This window comes from Ruditapes philippinarum, unplaced genomic scaffold, assembly GCF_026571515.1.
Source record: "Ruditapes philippinarum isolate M1 unplaced genomic scaffold, ASM2657151v2 ctg3807_1_1_1_1, whole genome shotgun sequence".
NCBI lineage: Eukaryota > Metazoa > Mollusca > Bivalvia > Venerida > Veneridae > Ruditapes > Ruditapes philippinarum.
Window position 1 is genome coordinate 1 of NW_026856509.1, and position 21973 is coordinate 21973.

General features: G+C 32.6%; 1 protein-coding gene across 1 annotated transcript in view; it reads left to right on the plus strand.

The window, feature by feature from the left end:
• Positions 1-4829: 4829 nt before the first annotated feature.
• LOC132746820 (MATH and LRR domain-containing protein PFE0570w-like) overlaps positions 4830-21973 on the plus strand; it is a 71903-nt gene continuing 54759 nt past the window's right edge. The window contains exons 1-16 of the mRNA XM_060736080.1: positions 4830-4877; positions 8680-8730; positions 9206-9256; positions 10145-10195; positions 10527-10577; positions 12168-12218; positions 12529-12579; positions 12847-12897; positions 16088-16138; positions 16469-16510; positions 17417-17467; positions 17916-18002; positions 18342-18383; positions 20014-20064; positions 20375-20425; positions 20695-20745. Of these exons, the coding sequence (XP_060592063.1) occupies positions 4849-4877; positions 8680-8730; positions 9206-9256; positions 10145-10195; positions 10527-10577; positions 12168-12218; positions 12529-12579; positions 12847-12897; positions 16088-16138; positions 16469-16510; positions 17417-17467; positions 17916-18002; positions 18342-18383; positions 20014-20064; positions 20375-20425; positions 20695-20745 (812 nt within the window). The 5' untranslated portion in view covers positions 4830-4848. The remainder of the gene's footprint in view (positions 4878-8679; positions 8731-9205; positions 9257-10144; positions 10196-10526; positions 10578-12167; positions 12219-12528; positions 12580-12846; positions 12898-16087; positions 16139-16468; positions 16511-17416; positions 17468-17915; positions 18003-18341; positions 18384-20013; positions 20065-20374; positions 20426-20694; positions 20746-21973) is intronic.

The following is a 21973-nucleotide window of genomic DNA, read 5'->3' on the forward strand; positions in this document are numbered from 1 at the left end:
AGTTTCAAAGAAAACGTGACAAATGGAATCGGAACAGGACAATGGGACGAATATGTAAGACTGACACTTTCTTGTCTTGTTATCAAATCAGATTTCTATTTTCACGTGACAAGAAACTACCTTGTAAAAGACATCTATACTATATTTATATAAGTATTACATATTTCATGTTTGAAAGTTCACCATTATATCAGACATCATATTATTTATTTCTCCCTTTTTATTTGTCATCATTTCTTTGAAATAACATACTCGATTAAATACTTATTTTTCTTTCATTACAAATGAGAAACATGTCATTATGAACAAGCAATGATCCCATTAATTCCTCTTTCGGGAAATCGATTTTCATAAAAAAAATGTTATCTGATTTCCAAAAGTGTGCGGTGAATTATTGGAAATAGCTATCGAGCATATCATATTATTTCTTCCTGGTTTGCTTTTTAACATCCTGCATTGAATTATATTTACGTCATACAATATTCAAAATAAATACATAAACATATTCAGTTATAATTGACTTCTTAACGTATTATTATTATTATTATTATTAATATCTGTCATATTTTGCGGTCCGGATCGGAATATCCGTCCCGAGGTGACCCGCCCATTGGGCGGTAACGAGGCTTGCCGAGTTACCGCCCATGGGCGGGTGACCGAGGGACGGATATTCCGATCCGAACCGCAAACATATGTCAGATATTTTTTCTTGCATATTCTATCATATTCCATTATATTTTAAATTCTTTATCTTTATTTTCAATGAAAATTTATATCATTACAACCGTAACTACTTTCATTCAACAGCGTATGAATTACAAAATCATTCATAACGGTAAAATGACGTCATCTTTATCGTGCCATTGTACAGCACGCGACTCATCTGGAACCCCAATGCCAGATGAAATTTCCGGCATGGGTAAAACTAACGGAAACGCCAGTCTGATATGCAAGAATATAATATCTCCACCAAACATAGTTTGATATTATTATTATTATCTATTTATTTAGTTATCTAATTTTATATTTTGAAAATCCTGATTGGTTGTTTTACATTATTTAGTCACTTTTTATTCGACAGATAGATAGTGACCCTAAAGCGTTTTCATAACTTAAATTTTGGATATTTATCTCTTCAATCATGCAAAGTGTAAACTAATTATATTACTAATTACAATCTTGCTTCTTGCTTCAAACTATGGGATACGTACATATTTTAGTACATTTATCTGTAGATAGATAGTACATGACTGTGAGCATTAACTCGACGGTACAGATATGTAGCTTGATGTGATATAATTATGGTCATGTCCAGTTTAGCTACCTGTAAGAACTTGAAAATAATGAAAATGAAAAGATTTTATTGCAAATGGATTAACAGAAAACCCTACCTGAAAGTCTTAAACATAAACACATAAAATTTACATTCTTTTCGCCGATCATTTGGCATTTGGCACCTTGATCAATAAACGTTAAATATTTTTCTTCATTTTTCTTAAAATATGGTATTCTCTTAGAAAAGCGTTCTATTCTTATTTCATGTAAGTGCAGTGTGATATTAGAAAAAGTGTGCACACTTATCCGTTACTTCGAAACTTTTGTTTCTCTTCATTAAAAGCTTATGTAATGACAAGTAGAATTCCATAATGTTGGAAGTCTCACAGAGCACGTACTATTTAAGACACGTGTTACTAATGCGAGTTCATTTTAATGCTCGACGCTACCCAGCTGCTTGGAGCACGATGATCTGTAAATCACAAAAGTGTTTGTATTTGATTTATGTAAATTAGTGTTTTAAAGATATCTTACTAATCAATGTCGGTCATAAGTCGGGAATACTTGACTCTAAAACAAGTATGGTAATCACCCTTATTTTAATTCTATACGTTTGTAGTATTTAATGATTCTTTTTCAAAACTATCACTTTGTTTCCAGATTTTCATACTTCACGACAGCAGGTGTCAAGTGCTGTGTGGCGGCTGTAAAATGTTGCCCCGTACTTCACTTCAGTGTTGTTATATTTTTCTGGTCATTCGGGATCATTGATGCCAGTACTATTAAGTGTTGAGAATTGAGTACCGCTCAAGCCAGTGCTAGGGGGCGTGAGGGATGTTGCATGTATTCATTGTCCCTTATGTACAAACTTAATCAAACAGAGTCTGTAATTCTCTTGTCATTTTGTTGTGATTAATGCTTCCGAAGGATCACTTTGTTTCCAGATTTGTATATATTTCAGGTCTGGTGTTTATATTATGATATTGATATAAGATATATAAGATGAACACATGCCACTATCATAAAAGTTTTTCATGTTTAAATGTTGAATACTACTTAAGCCGGTGCTAGGGGGCGTGGACAATAGTTTGCAATTTCTACTGCCGTAGATGAACAGGGCAATCAAATCGAGCCTGCTGCATTTTCAATTTTGCTATTTAATTTATGTTACGGTATTGAATTGTTCACTAATTAGGGTAGATAGTATTAAAGCGGCCGGATAGCTCAGTCGGGATGGCCGCGGTACGGTATTCTTCGGGTCCCAAGTTCGAGTTCGTGTCTGGCTGCACATTTTCCTCACAAATGAGACATTTACTTACTTACCTTCTTACTTATTGTCCAACAGTTTTCACTTGGCACTTTATTAATTCTAGAAAAGGTCTGTTGATTAACACTGATATCTTCCGAATATATCGATATATTTGTTAACTTTATATTTATCATTTAGTGATAAGCCTGTCCGTGCTCTGCCTTGTGCCCTGTCCTGTTTGTGTTTCGGGTCCGCCTGGGCTCCTTGCCACTGGTTCTTGTTGCTGGGTCGTGAGGGGGTTGCGTTCATTGAACGCCACCTTTCCTTGTTGATCTTGTTTATCATATTTTACATGTAAGCGAGGTGTGGTGTATTAGTATAGACGCCGGGCTACCGATCTTGAGATCTCTGATTCGATTCCTTACCAACGCCACGTTTTTGAAATACACATTATTATCATCTTTCCTTCTTTTTAATCTACTTGCAAGTATTAATTTGAATTCGTTTTACTTCATCTTGTTTTAGGATACCTTTTTAGAAGTGTTTCTTTATACAATCTTATTTCATATTTAATATATTATCTTCAAAAACGTACAGCGCATTAATAATACAAATCAATGAATCGACTTGTCAATTCCACTGGCATATTCAGTCGTACCGCCTATACATGCAGTTTAAATGGAATAGAAATTTTAAAATTCAAATATATATGCTAAAAGTACGGAATGCCGTTAGGGCCATTGCCTATGAATGTGTTGATCTGAAACGCGATAGTCGATAATACGATGGTGAAAACGCGAAATCACGACACTACGATGGTGAAAACGCGAAAGCACGATGATGAAAACGCGAAAGTACGATGGTGAAAACGCGACAGTACGATACTACGATGATGAAAACGCGATAAACTATCGTGTTTTCACCATCGTACTGTCGCGTTTTCACCATCGTAGTTTCGTGATTTCGCGTTTTCATCATCGTACTGTCGTGTTTTCATCATCGTACTATCGCGTTTTCATCATCGTACTATCACATTTTCATCATCGTACTGTCGTGTTTTCATCATCGTACTATCGCGTTTTCATCATCGTACTGTCGTGTTTTCATCATCGTACTATCGCGTTTTCATCATCGTACTATCGCGTTTTCATCATCGTACTATCGCGTTTTCACCATCGTACTATCGCGTTTTCATCATCGTACTGTAGTGTTTTCATCATCGTACTATCGCGTTTTCACCATCGTACTGTCGTGTTTTCATCATCGTTGTATCGCGTTTTCATTGTCGTACTATCGCGTTTTCACCATCGTAGTTTCGTGATTTCGTGTTTTCACCATCGTACTATCGACTTTAGCGTTTCAGATTAACACAATTATAGACGGTGGCCCTAACGGTATTCCGGAATGCCGTTAGGTCCATCGCCTATGAATGATTTGATCTGAAACGCGATACTCGACAGTACGATGATGAAAACGCGAAATCACGAAACTACGATGGTGAAAACGCGATAGTACGACAATGAAAACGCGATAGTTTATCGCGTTTTCATCATCGTAGTATCGTACTGTCGCGTTTTCATCATCGTACCATCGCGTTTTCATCATCGTGCTTTCGCGTTTTCACCATCGTAGTTTCGTAATTTCGCGTTTTCACCATCGTACTATCGACTATCGCGTTTAAGATCAACACATTCATAGGCGATGGCCCTAACGGCATTCCGTATAAAAGTGGATGAACAAGGATTTTTGAATGGGGATCAGATTTTTTGAAGCCTGCATATCAAAATACCTAATAAAGTATGCAACATATCCTAAGGGTGATAATATGGTATTCAAGTGGGAATACTGGAACCAACCGAATGAAAAACAGTCAATCAATAACTAAAAATACCACAAGCAGAACAAAATGGCGTGTTGAACGATCTTTAACTCTTTCGCTGCCAGAGGGTTATTGTTGTATTGATCACCTATTTGCCAGAGGGTTTACTAAGAAATTACTATATTATTAATTAATATAATTATTATTATTTGTTATTAGCATTATTATTAATTAATTATTATTACTATTATTATTATAGAAACGGCTATGGCAAATACGCCAAAAATAACAGGGACGGCATAAGCCTATGGCAGTGAAAGGGTTAAGGATCGAAAAAAAACACCCCTGACTGAATGTACGGGGCAAACTTTTACAGCAAAAACGCTGATGTAGCGATAAAATAGACCTTAAGTATGAACATTTCTAAATGATATATGTAGAAAAGTAATGTTTGTATATGAAACATCTTTTCATTATTTTTAGGGAGGACAAGTCCGGATATGAAATGGCTTCTTTGAAATCGACAAACAAAGAGTAAGTCTTTGATATAAGTACTATTTAAATTTTGAAATATGTCAAAGTACAATAATTTTTATAATGATCCGGAAATGATCCCTCAGAAGTATTAAAAAACAACAAATTTATATGAAAATTGCAGACTCGGTTTCTTTGTCAAATTCTATGTCAGATTTTTCCGATTTAACGTTGGGTTTGAAAATTTCAAAGAAGTAGATTAACTACATATAAGATTTTTAAATTATTTGTTAGGAGTACGTAAACAGACACCAAATATGGCAATTTATGGGGAATTAGGGATATTTGTATAGTATATTGTTGCAAAAGAGGGAACACTCAAATACTGGTTGAAAAATAAAAATTCTGTAAACATGCCTATTTTGATGCTTATATTGACCAATTCAACAATGTAAATATTTCTTGTTCGGCAAGTCGAATTCATTCCATTGTAGATCACCTTGGATATTCGCATATAAGACTAATCTTTGATACAAGTATGAATTATTTTCCTTTGTTAAAAAGAACAGTACGTGATCAATTTATACAAGAATGGAATACATCGCTAAATAATATATCTTAATTAGATTTTTACAGACAATTTTTAAACAACATTTAGCTATGAAACTTATTTAGATAAGATTACCAATGATATGCATAGAAAACAATTAACATGTTTAAGACTTTGTTCACACACTTTAGGGGTAGCACTAGGCAGATATAGTAGATTAGATAGAGAAAATCGTCTATGTAAAATGTGTTATCAAAGTGTAACAGAAGTGGAATATCATTTCCTCCTATGTTGTACAAAATACTCTCAAATTCGCCAGAAATACCTTGGCAACATATCATGGCCTTCCTTGAATGAATTTAATAGCATTATGTCTTGTAACAGCAAAAAAGAAACTGATTTTTTTATCGAAGTTTATTAAATAGGCTTTTGAATTGCGTAAAAATACCCTTGAAACTGTAACTGTTTCATGAAAGTCTTTGTTTGTATGAATTTGTATTGTTTTTACTATTTTGTATTGTATGTCTTTGCCATACTTTATGTGTTTTCTTTGTAAATGGCCAAAGGACAAAGGATAAATGGCAAATAATGTACAAGATAGCTTTAACATTTTCAATTTTGCCGTTTTGGATTTTCTTTAGGGACTCTTACATTCTCTATTTTGTCGCCACATCAGCGTGGTTTGTAAAATTTCGCCCTGCACATTCAATCAGAGATGTTGTATTTTAGATCCTTAAAAATCGTTCAACACGACATTATTGTTGTGTTTGCAGTATTTTTAAGTTTCAACTATTTGGTTTTTTGATTTGGGCGGTTCCAATATCCCTACTTGAATAATTGTGAATCATCCTTAGGATATGTTATCTGCTTTTTAACTTTCTCTTTTAACGTTTAATCTGCGATATGCAAGATTCTGATCCCGTTTTAAAATTCCATTTTATTTAGATCCGCCCATTGCTTTCTCGTTTAGGGCACACGCTTTTTATTACTTGGGGTACATACGCCGCTTTTCATGGAATGGCACTTACGTGTCACATTAAAGGTTCCTTGATAACCTCCGTATGAGCACATGTGCCGATGTTTCTAAATTCAAAATGGTGTCATTTCATGTTTAAATTTTGAATTTTGCTTAAGCCGGTGCTAAGGGGGAGGCGTAAATTTTAGTTTGCACTTGACAGTACCTTCAATGAACAGGTGTTATCAAACCGAGGCTGCAACATTTTACGTTTTGCATTTTCTTTATGGGTTTTCTCTATTTTTGGACAATTCCATCCAAATTTGTTTTATCAAGATATGTTTGTAAAACATGTATGCCCCCTATGGGCAGGCAATTAGTCATGTGATCAGGTTATTATGCATGACTTCTGACCAAGTGAACAAATAACCAATATGGGGTCATCTACTGGTCATGACCAATCATCATATAAAGTTTGAAGTTTCTAGGCATAAGTGTTCTTTAGTTATTGATCGGAAACAGTTTTTACTTACAAGGTCAACATTAACTTGACCTTTGACCCCAAAAACAATAGGAGTTATTTACTGGTCATGACCAATCACCATACCAGGTTTGAAGTTCCTGGGCCTAAGCGATCTTTAGTTATTGATAAGAAACCGCTTTTACGTACAAGGTCAATGTGACCTTGACTTTTGACCCCTTGACCCCAAAATCAATAGTGGTCCTCGTATGGTCATGACCAATGACCATACCAAGTTTGAAGTTCCTAGGCCTTAAAGTTCTTTAGTTATTAATTGGAAACCATTTTTACCTACAAGGTCAATGTGACCTTGACATGTGACCCCTTGACCTTAAAATCAATAGGGGTCATCTACTGGTCATGACCAATCACCATACCAAGTTTTAAGTTCCTAAGCCTAAGCGTTCTTTAGTTAATGATCGGAAACCGTTTTAACCTAGAAGGTCAATGTGACCTTGACCTTTGACCCCAAAATCTATAGGGGTCATCTACTGGTCATGACCAATCACCATAAAAAGTTTGAAGTTCCTAGGCCTAAGCATTCTTAAGTTATTGATCGGAAACCGTTTTTACCTACAAAATCAATGTGACCTTGACCTTTGACCCCTTGACCCAAAAATCAATAGGGCTCATTTAATGGTCATGACGAATCTCTACACCAAATTTGAAGTTTTCAGGCGTACGCTTTCTTAAGTTATTGATCAGAAACCGTTTTTACCTACATGTACAGACTCAATCAAACCAAGTCTGCAATTCTTATGTAATTTTGTTGTGATTAATGCTTCCGATGGATCACTTTGTTTCCAGAATTTTGACCTTTGACCCCTTGACCCCAAAATCAATAGGGGTCATCTACTGGTCATGACCAATCACCATACCAAGTTCGAAGGCCTAAGCCTTCTTTAATTATTGATCAGAAACCGTTTTTACCGACAAGGTCAATGTGACCTTGACCTTTGATCCCTTTCCCCAAAATCAATAGGGATCATCTACTGGTCATAACCAATCACCATACTAAGTATGAAGTTCCTAGGCCCAAGCGTTCTTTAGTTATTGATCGGAAACTGTTTTTACTTACAAGGTCAATGTGACCTTGACCTTTGACCCTTTGACCCCAAAATCAATAGGGGTCATCTACTGGTCATGACCAATCACCATACCAAGTTTGAAGTTCCTAGGCCTGAGAGTTCTTTACTTATCAGTCGGAAACCATTTGGTCTACGGACCGACGGACCGACAAATGCAAAACAATATAACCCCTCTTCTTTGAAGTTGGGGCATAATTAAGATAAGATAAAACATTATATTGTTTGAAAGGAATTATGCATGGAGTCAATGGTAATGTACCAGTTGTATATGTAGACAATTGAAGCTTGTTTTCAGAAACGTTGCATTTAAAAAGAAAACTATCATAATGATTGTAAAATAATAATTGTAATGCATAATTCCGATTTCATTATCTGTAGGGATAATTCCGAGGATAACATGGCTCCCATGACAACAGCAAAGGAAATGTATGTGCTTTGATATAGCATGTATGTTTCAAAATTTTGAAAAAAGAAATATGGTTGGATGTTGCACATTCTCATCAATTGGAATGTGGTGGGGTTTCAATTAATTTTGAAATAGTTTCTGGATTTGGATAAGATGGTCAGATGTCATTAAACGAAGTACATTTTCTTCTTAGTTTCAGTGTATCAATTGTCTCCTAAGTTATGAATATGTGCAAAAATAAGTGAACATTTCCCTTTAAATATGTTGGTGGAAACATATCTTTATGATATGTGTAGAAAAGTACAAAATATGTGTATATAAAACACCCTTTCAATATTTATAGGGAGGACAAACTCGGAGATAAAAAGGCTTCTTTGATATCGACAAACAAAGCGTAAGTCTTTGATATAAGTATTAATTATATTTCATAATTATCGTATTTTATAACGGCATATGTTTGACTATTGCATATTCTTATCGACTGGAATGTAAAGAATATAAATACCTTTTAATGAATTACTAAATAACTACGAGATTGTGATACGATGGTAAGAAAATGAATATAAGTTAGACGTTAGACGCAGAAATTAACGTCTTTACATCATTTTATCTTTTTATTTGAATAGTTAAGACATAGTTTATTTGGCAATATTGACCCTAGGCAAATTATTTTCGGGAGGGGTTTCGTCAGTTTCCGTAATTAATTACAATTTTTTCATTAATTGTTAAAGTAAGTTAAGAGCACACGCTTTCTTTAACTTCGGAATAATACGCCTCTTTTCATGAAATGACACGAAAGCGTCTCATTGAAGTATCCATGATAAACGTCATATAAATACTCTATATTTGTTTTTATATTTATATTACAGCGCGGATAGACGTGAAGAGGGCAATTCTTCAGTAATTACACAAAACGAAGGGTAAGATTGTTACATATTGTTTTTTTTTTACTTTATATAAATTAAGTTTTTTTTTAAATTTAAGTTATAAGCAATTTCAGTAGTACGAAGTTTCAAATTTCTTTTAAAATTTACATTATTTCAATTGTGTATCACAGATATGATTTCCATGAAAACGTAAATGACATCCAAAATAAACATAAACGTCCATAGATAATTCTTAACAGAAATTATTATTTTGATATACATAGATAATAATCATTTTTGATAAACATGTGTGAAAATTGACTAGCAAATACGAAGTAATTCTATAATAAAAATAACCCCTGAAGTGGAGTTTATTTTCTTTCTTGTTTCTCTTTAAGGCCATTTCCAAAAGCTGATCAGTGAAATCAAGCAGACTGTTAACTTATTTCCTTTCAATTGTTTTTTTCAGTTTTGTTCTACCATTTCTCTCCTTACACATAATATGAATTCAATTCTAATTAACATGCATATAGCTATCAATGAGTAAACACACTGCAAATTTTCCTAAAATGTGGCATAACTGGAAAATGTATCTTTTTGCGTTAACAAATATTAAGATAACAAAATCAGTTGCCTATTAATTCAGCAAATTTTACACGATGAAATGTAATATTGATTAAACTATAGATTGTAAGCAGATTATTATTCAGATTGTGGATGGTTCTAAAATGTGTCCTTAATTTCGTGTGCTGATTATGATTATATACACCACTTGCGAAACCCTGGCAAATAGTATACAAGGTAGCTACTTACCACTTATGACCACCTAGCTGTGTCTATCTAAATATACCTTGTAAAGTTAAAACATACAACTAGATTAAATAATATCAAAGGCAACATCTTTGGTATTTAATGATTTGTTTTCACTTGTTTGTAATATAGCGGGGACAACAGAGAAGTGGGGATACCTACAGAAATAAAACCAAACATGGGGTAAGAGTTGTAGAGAAGTATTCTTTGACAGTTTGTTACAAACTTACGTAATAACTTTTTACATTTAGATCGATTCATTAAGCTTGAACTTAAAACTAGTAATCTGACATTTCAACTCTATATTCAGGTTTCAACATTTTTTTTAATTTGCAACTGTTTATTACCGAGATGATATAGATAAAGGTTGAGATAAATCTCAGATAATTATTCTATAATGACATGATTGTTTTATGTTAACCTTTAGTTTTAAATTTTTTATGAAATATTTGAATACACTACAGTATGTATGAACAAAATAAGTATTTGAAAAAATATTTTTCATCATTTTAAGTGATGCTACGCCAGAAGATTCATCGATTCATTTAATAGCCGCAGATGATAAGTTAGTATATCTATGTTTTATAAATGTTAAAATAGAATATATATTCCTATAAAGAAGTATTGTTGGCTTTTGCGTGTTGTTACAATTAAAATTGAATGTGGATTTATCTTACCGAATTACGAAATAATTTCCAGAAGGTGATATGATAGCAAAGATAGCAAAACGATTATCATTCTTTGACAGTTCAGTTACAGACAAAAAAAAAATGTTGTTTTTTTTTTATTTATTCAGCATCTGTTACACCTTTAATACTTGTTGCACAGAAACCACTAGTCATATGTGGATTAACATTTAACTTATCGACTGCATATTTTATAATCCTTTCGTGTGTTGAGTTTGATCTTAAAAGCTAAGTAAATGTAAAATGTAGCTTATTGACATTTGCATCCAATTTTATTAAAAACTAAACATAAACTATAATTTGTTTGATACATCAATCATCGTATTTTCTTCTAGTTCTTTCCTTATTGCAATTGCTGAGACGTACAGAAGTATGTTTTTCACAAAGCAAACAATAGTCATATATATGAATGATAACATACTTACAATAATTGAATGATTGTAAGTCGCTTTGGAAGTTGAGTTTAATCATAAAATCAATTAACATGTTTCATTTAACCAAAAAAACTTTAAGGGAAGATCTCGACATTTGATTAGTCCGTTTCTGGTTATAGCGTACAAGGGAAGAAGCAAAAGAATAGTATGTCTTTTATAAAAGTATAATAACTATATAAAAAATGTTAGTTTAGAAATATATTTTGATAAAGAAAATATGTCATAGACTATTAACTATTCTTGTATCATAGTTTGGAGACCTTTCTGTTGAAAATGTGTCAGGGTTAACTCGTATACATATACATGCACAGTGCGTTAACTGGAGTGCGGGTATTAGTTACCCGCACTCCAGAGCATGCCCATTGATTGGATCATTTTTGCTGGGGTTTACATATTGTGACGGCAGTGAAAGTGAAATCGACAGAAATGTCATATTTAGATGCTCGTTCATTGGTTCATTTTTGCCGGGGTTTCATATTGTAACAACAGGGAATGTTTGACTATGATACAAAAGAGAAAGAACACCAAAACACTCGGTAATCTGATTAATACTCGGGGGGCTACGCCCCCTCGTACAAATCAGATAACCTCGTGTTTCGGTGCTCTTTCTATTACTTATCAATCGAATTGTATTGAAAATTCAATGAATATCGAAATAACTGATACAAGGGGGTTACTATTCAGTATAAAGAAGTCATTATCTTTATTTTTTTATCTTTTTGATTTTGAACGTTACGGCTTATTCCGATAAAAGTTGGGGACATAGCAACCAGTAGTCATATTTAGAATGGAAACTTTCTTATTGTGATTGTTTATTGTGTTTACCATTTTTGTGTGTCGATTTAAATATAACACCACTTGCTTAGCGTCTTAAGTTCATTGAGATCTGACAAAAAGCATTCAAGGTAGCTACTTTACTGGAATTAATATGAAGCTGTTTGAAAAGACACATTGTAAAATTGAAATGTACAACACGAAAACACTACCTTAGACAACATCTTTCGGATTTGATGACTTATTTTGTTTGTATTATAGCCAGGATACAAGTGGAAAGGTGAGGTCTACAGAAATACCACCAACTCAATGGTAAGATTGTTACATACAAACTTATTAATTTTGTTGACATTAAAATTGACTTATTAAGTTTGAACATAAGTTTGAATTTGCACGTCTTCATTATCGGATGATATAGATGAAAGGGGCGATGAAATTTTTAACTAAATCTCATTTGAATATTCTTGAATGCCGTTTATTATTTTATTAAAACATTTAGTTATAAATTGATGAAAAACGTTTAGATGAAACTATTTGAAAACAATATGTATGGGAAGTTTGTGTATATATAATCATTGAAATGATTAAAATAATTGAAAACAAAACGTTTTCATTATTTTAGTGGTCGCAAGCCAGAAGATCAATCATCTCCAAAGATAGCAGCAAAGGAAACGTAAGTATGTCCATCTTTTAAAAATGTCGAAACAGGATATATATTTTATAAATAAGTATGTTTGGGTTGCATATATTCACCAATTTAATTTTATCTTCTAGAGACCTGACAAATAACATAAAATGTATCTACTTTGCACGAGTGATCATGAAGTTGTGCCTATCGAATAAAAGAGATACGTTGTATAGATAAAACAAACAGCATAAATAAACAACACCTCTTGCAACATCTTTGGGATTTGACGATTTCTTTTTTTTTGTTTTATAGAGATGACACAGGTGAAGAGGGGAGGCCTACAGAAATACCACTAAAACAAGGGTACGAGTTTTATTCTTTGACAGATTGTTACAAACCTATTAACTGTGTTAACATTAAGATTGATCTATTAACATTGAACTTGAAATAAAAACTAGTAATCCGTATGGTTGCTGATTTATGCCATTCCGTGTTTTCTCCCGCGACCCCGCCAGGCGATAAGTCAAGTATTAACAAGTTAAAATGGCTGGGCGCGGAGGGAAAGCATACTAATTAGCGGGGCGCAGGGCATAAAGTCGAGTTTTGATTGTAATACGGCGGGGTCACAAACCGTTATATCTATTGTTATATATGGCGCTAGTTAGCGTCTTGCTGTTCGCGCCCAAGCTAAGTTATTCTTAAAAAGTCTCGATTTTTCACTCCAATTTGAATATGGGTCACCTGGGGTCAAACACTAGGTCACACAGTCGAAAGATGGAAAGCCCTTGTTAACACTCTAGTGGTCACAGTTTTGACTCAATTGTCATCAGTCTTGCTCAGAGTGCTTGTCTAAGTAATTGCTCGAATAAGTTTGAACAAAGATCATTTCGGATGAAAATCTAGGTCACGAAGCTAAAAATAGAAAAAAATATTGTCAACACTCTAGTGGCTTTTGTTCTGATCCATATATTATGAACATTGGACAGAAAGGTTATTTTAATATGCCAAATTCGAAGATGGATCACCTGGGGTTTAAAACTAGGTCACACAGCTCCAATATGGAAACACCTCTAGGCTAAGTAATTTCTCGGAAAAACTAGGTCATAAGAGCTAAGAATTGAAAAATCTTTTTAACCGTATAGTGGCTAAGGTTTTTATCCTACTATACTGAAAATTTGTCAGAAAAGTTGTTTTAATGCTTTTTAGATAAAGTTTTAATATTGGTCAAATGGGGTTTAGAACTCGGTCTCACGGCCTAACTTTTGGAAACCCTTGTTAACACTCTGGGGGGGGGGCAAATATCCTTGAATTGGTCAGAAATGTCGTTTTGATGCTTTCTGTGCCAATTTCGAATATGAGTCAGTTTGGTTTCAAAAACTATGTCACACAGCCCTACTATGGAAAAACCGTGTGTACACTCCAAAATCTACTGTTTTAATCAAATATACTGGAATTTGGTCAGACTGGTTTTTCTGATCATTTCTATGTCAAGCTCGAATATGGGTGACCTGGGATCAAAAATTTGGTCACACAGCCCACATATGCAAAAGCCTTGTTAACGCTCTAGAGGCTATTATTTTGATGCAGATATCATTGAAATTGGTCAAAAAGGTAGTTTTGATGATTTTTAAGTTAAGTTTGAATATTGGTCATCTGATGTCATAAACAAGGTCATACAACCCAAATAAAATGGGATTGAGCCTTGAGATTGATATTTAGATGAGCGATATTATAGCCATCATTGCCCTCTTGATTAACCTTTACGATAATAGTTGGTAACCAATAGTCATTTATGGAAAGAACATTTATTTATTGCCATTGCTTATTGTGTTCACCATTTTTAGTGGGGTTTTTTTTCAAAGAAGAAAATTAGTGGTATAGTAACAGTCATATCGTCGTTGCTGTTTCCGTCTGAAACTTTAAACTAGAGCAAAACTTTTTAAGTTGTTTGTATATTGTCTTCATACTTTGCCACAACATCCCTTAGGATAAGACCTTCAATTAAACAATACTAAATGTGACATTTATTCATAAATTACCTTCACCACCAATGTCAAATATTCAATAGTTGCTTGATTGCTGCTGTAAGTGGCTATTACCTTGTTATATTTGAATGTATTGTATTCATACTTGAACACAACACTATTTGATAGACCTTTAAGTTAACTATACAGACCTTGGCGTTTACAAAATAAATGTGATCTTGAAGATTCAATTATTGAAATTTTCATTTTGTTTTGCTATAACCCACTATTACTTTGATATTAATGAATGGATTACTTCATATTTAAACACAACATCCTTTAAACTTTAAAGTATATTTAATTTAAATTGGCATTGGCTCATTAATGACCTTGAACTTGAAGGTTAAATTATTGAATTTTCACTGATTCTTTTTATGATTAGCTGTTACCTGGTTATTAATGTATGGATTATCTTGGGCAAGACAACCTTTTGGACCAGATCTTCTATAACATTTCAACTCTAAATTCAGAGAAATGTTTGAACATCTTTTTATTTGCAAATGTAACAGAGACACTATAGATGAAGGAAAAGAAGGAATCTGCAAATAAACCCCACGTGACTATTCTGGAATGATATCATCATTTCATAAAAACCTTTCAAATTAGTTATGAATCGGTGGAAAGACTTGGAAAAGATATCTATGAAATTTGTTTTTAAAAATATAATTAGTTACTGAAAAGAATACACGCCGGGTGATCTATCGAAACTATAACAGTAGCAAAAGGAACAGCTAGTCTATATATGATTTAAACATTTCTTTAATTTTTGTGAGTTTACGACCCAGCAGTGCAGAGGCCTAAACGTTTGAAAACATTAAAATGGCTTTTTTATGAAATTGTTAACGTATATTTTGTCATGTAAAGATATATAAACATTAAAAATAACTTTCAGAAAAGTGTATTGTTTTCATTTTTGTGAATTTGGCAGCCAAGCGGCCTAATCTTTTCAAGTTATAGAAATTTTGACAAAACAATTAAAACGGCTTTAATTGAATTTTTTAAGACAAATCGTTTAAACAGTAAAAAACATTTTCAGTTGTCATTTTTGTGAAGTTGTCAGCCTAACGACCTGGTAGCGTAACAGCATTTAACGATTGAAGACATTTTTTGTCATACAAAAAATATAAACATGAAAAATCACTTTCAGAAAAGATTTTTTTTGTGAAGTTGGCGGCCTAGCGATCAAGCGACAAAGATTTTAATGTTCTCGGATTTTTGTTAACAAAATTTAAACGGCTATTTATTAAGCCTTGAAACATATTGTGTTATTTTAATGATAAACATTAAAACACAAATTTCATGTTTTAGACATATATCAAATATATTTGTTAACTACAACTCAAAGTCGTATATATATAATGTTAACCTATTTATTATGATTGCATATGCTTTTAAGCATTTTTGTCTATTAAGTTAGATAATATACATAAATTGCCAAGCTTCTATAGTCTTCTGAGACCTAACAAATCGTATTCAATGTAGGCAATTAACATGAATGATTATGAATTTTTGACTTGTTTCGTTTATAGCGCGGATACAAGTGAAGCTGGAAAACCTACAGAAACAACACCGAACGAAAGGTAAGAGTCTTAAACGTAACATTGTTACAAATATTCTAACATTATTTATTTTTATTTTAAGATTGAATTACGAATACAAACAGTAATACGACATTTCAACTCTTTGTATAGCATAATATTTGTGAATTACATTATTCGATATGTTTTCACAGGTATGACATGCTTGAAGGCGTAGATGGAATATGCAAATAAACTTCTCTTGATCATTCTCGAAAAACATGAGTATTTAGATATAATGCATAAGTTATTAAAACATTTTTGGTAAACATGTGTGAATATTTTCTTGGAAAAATTAGCAATTGAACAAAAATGTATTTCATTCCTTTTTAGTGATGGTAAGACAAAAGGAAAATTGAGAGCAGAAAAGAAATTGTAAGTATTTGATATAATTATTATTCATATTTTTTAAAGGGGCGTCTGTGGCTGGGCAATGTTGCTTAATTCAAGCTACTTATCCCCTCACCACAGCTGGTTCAAATCCTGTTCTTACATGTGAGGAAGTAATACAGTATCTTACGGGAACGTCGGTGGTTATACGCAGGTGCCATTTCGTGCTTGAATTGATGTACTGAGATCTTTATTCACCGGAAATCTTGAAATTTAACCAAGACTTTTGAGCTTCTGACCTAAATGTTGCATATGAAACATAGCCCTAATATGCAACACATTAATACAAACTTATTTAAAAAACATCGGTCAATGACAGTGTTTGTGGGGGCTTAAAAATGGAGACCGTTAGAAATGCTCAAAATGGAAAAAATGAAAATATGGCATCCTCGGTTTAATTAAACGTCCAACCTAACTAGCGCAATTATCTGAGCAGTTGACTTAAAAAAAGCATTGTAACACCATTATTTCTATTCCATAAAGTAATTGCTGAAGTTGTCACGTTTTCCTTCTTCGGCTTTGTCAAAACATAGTAGCTATATGAAACCTCTTTAAGATTAATGCAAACAATTTGAACTACAACAAATTTAGTTATTCGATTCATTTGTACTTCAGCCCCATTTGTCAGAGAGATGATATGCATGAAGAATCAGATTGACTATTTTAACAGACTTCACTTGATAATTCTCAGATGACACGATTATTTTATATAAACATACGTATGGAGAATCAAATGAAATTTCCGTATGTAAATGAATTTCACTTGATAATTCTAGGATGACTTGAATTGTATTATAATCCCTTTATAATATATAGTTTGTAAACACATTTTATAAATGTGTCTATAAAATTAATATTTGTAGCTAAAGTAATACTTGTCATTATTGATAGGGAGGCCAAGCCCGAAGATAAAATCGATTCTGTGTCAGCGGCAAAGGAAGAGTAAGTCTTTAATATTTGCAAAAACTATCATTTAAAGGTACATGTGTTTGTCAAACATAAATATCTTTGGCTTTTGCACATTCTTATCAATTGGAATGTGCAGAAATCTTAACAAATTAGGAAATATCTTCAAGATTGTTATGTGATGGTCAATATATTTTCATTCAATTTTCGGCTACAAACAGAAATCACCGTCTTTATTTTTCAGCTTTATTTTAATAGTTTAGACATATATCAAATATATTTGTTAACTACAACTCAAAGTCGTATATATATAATGTTAACCTATTTATTATGATTGCATATGCTTTTAAGCATTTTTGTCTATTAAGTTAGATAATATACATAAATTGCTTAGCTTCTAAAGTCCATTGAGGCCTGACAAATCGTATTCAATGTAACAAATTAACATAAATGGTTATTCATATGTGGCTTGTTTCCTTTATAGCGCGGATACAAGTGAAGTTGCGGATACAAGTGAAGTTGCGGATACAAATGAAGCTGGAAAACCTACAGAAACAACACCGAACAAAAGGTAAGAGTCTATATATATAAACTGTTACAAATATATTAACATTATTTATATTTATATTAAGATTGAATTACGAATACAAACAGTAATACGACATTTCAATTCTGTGTATAGCATAATATTTGTGAATACACTATTTGATATGTTTTAACAGATATGACATGTTTGAAGGCGTAGATGGAATATGCAAATAAACTTTACTTGATCATTTCCGAAAATCATGATTATTTAGATAAAATGCATAAGTTATAAAAAGATTAAAAAAACATTTATGGTAAACATGTGTGAGTATTTTCTTGGAAAAATCGCAATTGAACAAAAATCCATTTCATTACCTTTTAGTGATGGTAAGCCAAAAGGAAAAATGAGAGCAGGAAACGAATTGTAAGTATTTTGCTTCCGAGGGATCACTTTGTTACCAGAATTTTTATACTTCACAACAGCAGGTGACAGCTGTAAAAAGTTGCCCCGTACTTCACTTCAGTGTTGTTATATTTTCTGGTCCTTCGGGATTATTGATGCCAGCACTAATAAGTGTTGAGAATTGAGTACCGCTCAAGCCGGTGCTAGGGGGCGTGAGGGATGTTGCACATATCCATTATCCCTCATGTACAGACTCAATCAAACCGAGTCTGCAATTCTCTTGTAATTTTGTTGTGATTAATGCTTCCGAGGGATCACTTTGTTTCCAGAATTTTTTACGACTCTAGAGAAATGCAAACATTTATGTGCCATGCGGTGTTTATTGTTAAATGATTAAGCGGGCGGATTTTTGTATTTTTTCCTCTGGATCACGGAGAAATGCCGCTTTAAATTTATTTGTGGACATTTCAGTCATGTCATTATTACATCATTGTTATCTTAGGTGTATAAGTTATATGTATGTCCATTCAGTACTACAAAAACAATATTAAAGACATACAAATATAAATGTCGTTTGGCTCATACTTTTTTCAAAATAAATATTTTATATGGTATCTGATGCTGATTATTGTTTCATTTAAATTTATGAAAATGAAACAAACACTCTTTTATGAACATGCAGGATATAAAAGAAGACGTGTATTGTATGAGTACTTAACTGACCTAATAAAGCCAAAATATTACTCGGTAGAATATATTTTCATATTTATTGCTAAAAGTCATTCGTTGAAACAGTACAATATGAAAATATATTATTTTGGTTCGTTTATTCCAGTATATTGTTTTTTATAATTTTTCCTTCTTATGTGTCAGTGAACCATGCACTGTCTGAAATAGGTAAAATAAGATCTTATAGTCATATATATATGAATGATGACATACTTACAATTATTGAATGCTTGTTAGTCACTTTGGTAAGTCACTTTGGAAGTTGGGTTTAATCATAAAATCAATTAACATGTCGAGCTTCATTTAGCTTCATTTAACCAAAAAAAACACCTTAAGGGAATGTCTCGACATTTGATTAGCTCGTTTCTGGTTATAGCGTACAAGGGAAGAAGCAAAAGAATAGTATGTCTTTTATAAAAGTATGATAAATACATTAAAAATGTCAGTTTAGAAATATTTTTTGATAAAGAAAATATGCTATAGACTATTAACTATTCTTATCAATCGAATTGTAGGGAAAATTTAATGAATTTCGAAATAACGCATACATGGTAAGGGGGTTACTATTCAGTATAAAGAAGTCATTATCTTTATTTTTTTATCTTTTTGATTTTGAACGTTACGGCTTACACTGATAAAAGTTGGGGACATAGCAACCAGTAGTCATATTTAGAATGGAAACTTTCTTATTGTGATTGTTTATTGTGTTTACCATTTTTGTGTGTCGATTTAAATATAACACCACTTGCTTAGCGTCTTAAGTTCATTGAGATCTGACAAAAAGCATTCAAGGTAGCTACTTTACTGGAATTAATATGAAGCTGTTTAAAAAAACACATTGTAAAATTGAAATGTACAACACGAAAACACTACCTTAGACAACATCTTTCGGATTTGATGATTTATTTTGTTTATATTATAGCCAGGATACAAGTGGAAAGGTGAGGTCTACAGAAATACCACCAACCCAATGGTAAGATTGTTACATACAAACTTATTAATTTTGTTGACATTAAAATTGACTTATTAAGTTTGAACATAAGTTTGAATTTGCACGTCTTCATTATCGGATGATATAGATGAAAGGGGCGATGAAATTTTTAACTAAATCTCATTTGAATATTCTTGAATGCCGTTTATTATTTTATTAAAACATTTAGTTATAAATTGATGAAAAACGTTTAGATGAAACTATTTGAAAACAATATGTATGGGAAGTTTGTGTATATATAATCATTGAAATGATTAAAATAATTGAAAACAAAACGTTTTCATTATTTTAGTGGTCGCAAGCCAGAAGATCAATCATCTCCAAAGATAGCAGCAAAGGAAACGTAAGTATGTCCATCTTTTAAAAATGTCGAAACAGGATATATATTTTATCAATAAATATGTGTGGGTTGCATATATTCACCAATTTAATTTTATCTTCTGGAGACCTGACAAATAACATTAAATGTATCTACTTTGCACGAGTGATCATGAAGTTGTGCCTATCGAATAAAAGAGATACGTTGTATAGATGAAACATACAGCATTAATAAACAATACCTCAGGCAACATCTTTGGGATTTGACGATTTTTTTTTTTGTTTGTTTTATAGAGATGACACAGGTGAAGAGGGGAGGCCTACAGAAATACCACTAAAACAAGGGTACGAGTTTTATTCTTTGACAGATTGTTACAAACCTATTAGCTGTGTTACTATTAAGATTGATCTATTAACATTGAATTTGAAATAAAAACTAGTAATCCGTATGGTTGCTGAATTGTGCCATTTCGTGTTTTCTCCCCGATAGGCGATAAGTCAAGTATTAACAAGTTAAAATGGCTGGGCGCGGAGGGAAAGCATACTTATTAGCGGGGCGCAGGGCAAAAAGTAGAGTTTTGATTGTAATACGTCGGAGTCACAAACCGTTGTATCTATTATTATATATGGCGCTAGTAAGCGTCCTGTTGTTCGCGCCCCAGCCAAGTTATTCTTAAGAAGTTTCGATTTCCAGTTTGAATATGGGTCACATGGGGTCAAATACTAGGTCACACAGCCGAAAGATGGAAAACCATTGTTAACACTCTAGTGGTCACAGTTTTGACTCAATTGTCATCAATCTTGCTCAGAATGCTTGTTTTAGTAATTGCTCGAATAAATTTGAACATTTATTTATTGCCATTGCTCATTGTGTTCACCATTTTTAGTGTTGTTTTTTTTTTCAAAGAAGAAAATTAGTGCTATTGTTACAGTCATGTCGTCGTTGCTGTTTCCGTCTGAAACTTTAACCTAGAACAAAACTTTTTAAGTTGTTGGTGTATTGTCTTCATACTTTGCCACAACAACCCTTAGGATAAGGCCTTCAATAAAACAATACTTAATTTGACCTTTATTCATGAATTTCCTTTAACATCAATGTCAAATATCTAATATTTGCTTGATTTTTGCTATTAGTGGCTATTACCTTGTTATATTTGAATGAATTGTATTCATACTTGAACACAACAATATTTGATAGACCTTTAAATTAACTAGACAGACCTTGGCGTTTACAAAATAAACGTAAACTTGAAGATTAAATTATTGAAATTTTCATTTTGTTTTGCTTTAACTGACTATTACTTTGATATTAACGAATGGGTTTTTTCATATTTAAACACAACATCCTTTAGACCTTAATGTATATTTAATTTAAATTGACATTGGCTCATTAATGACCTTGACCTTGAAGATTAAATGTCAGCATTTCCACTGATTCTTGCTATGATTGGCTGTTACCTGGTTATTAATGTATGGATTATCTTGGGCAAGACAACCTTTTGAACAAGATCTTCTATAACATTTCAACTCTTTATTCAGAGAAATGTTTGAACATCTTTTTATTTGCAATTGC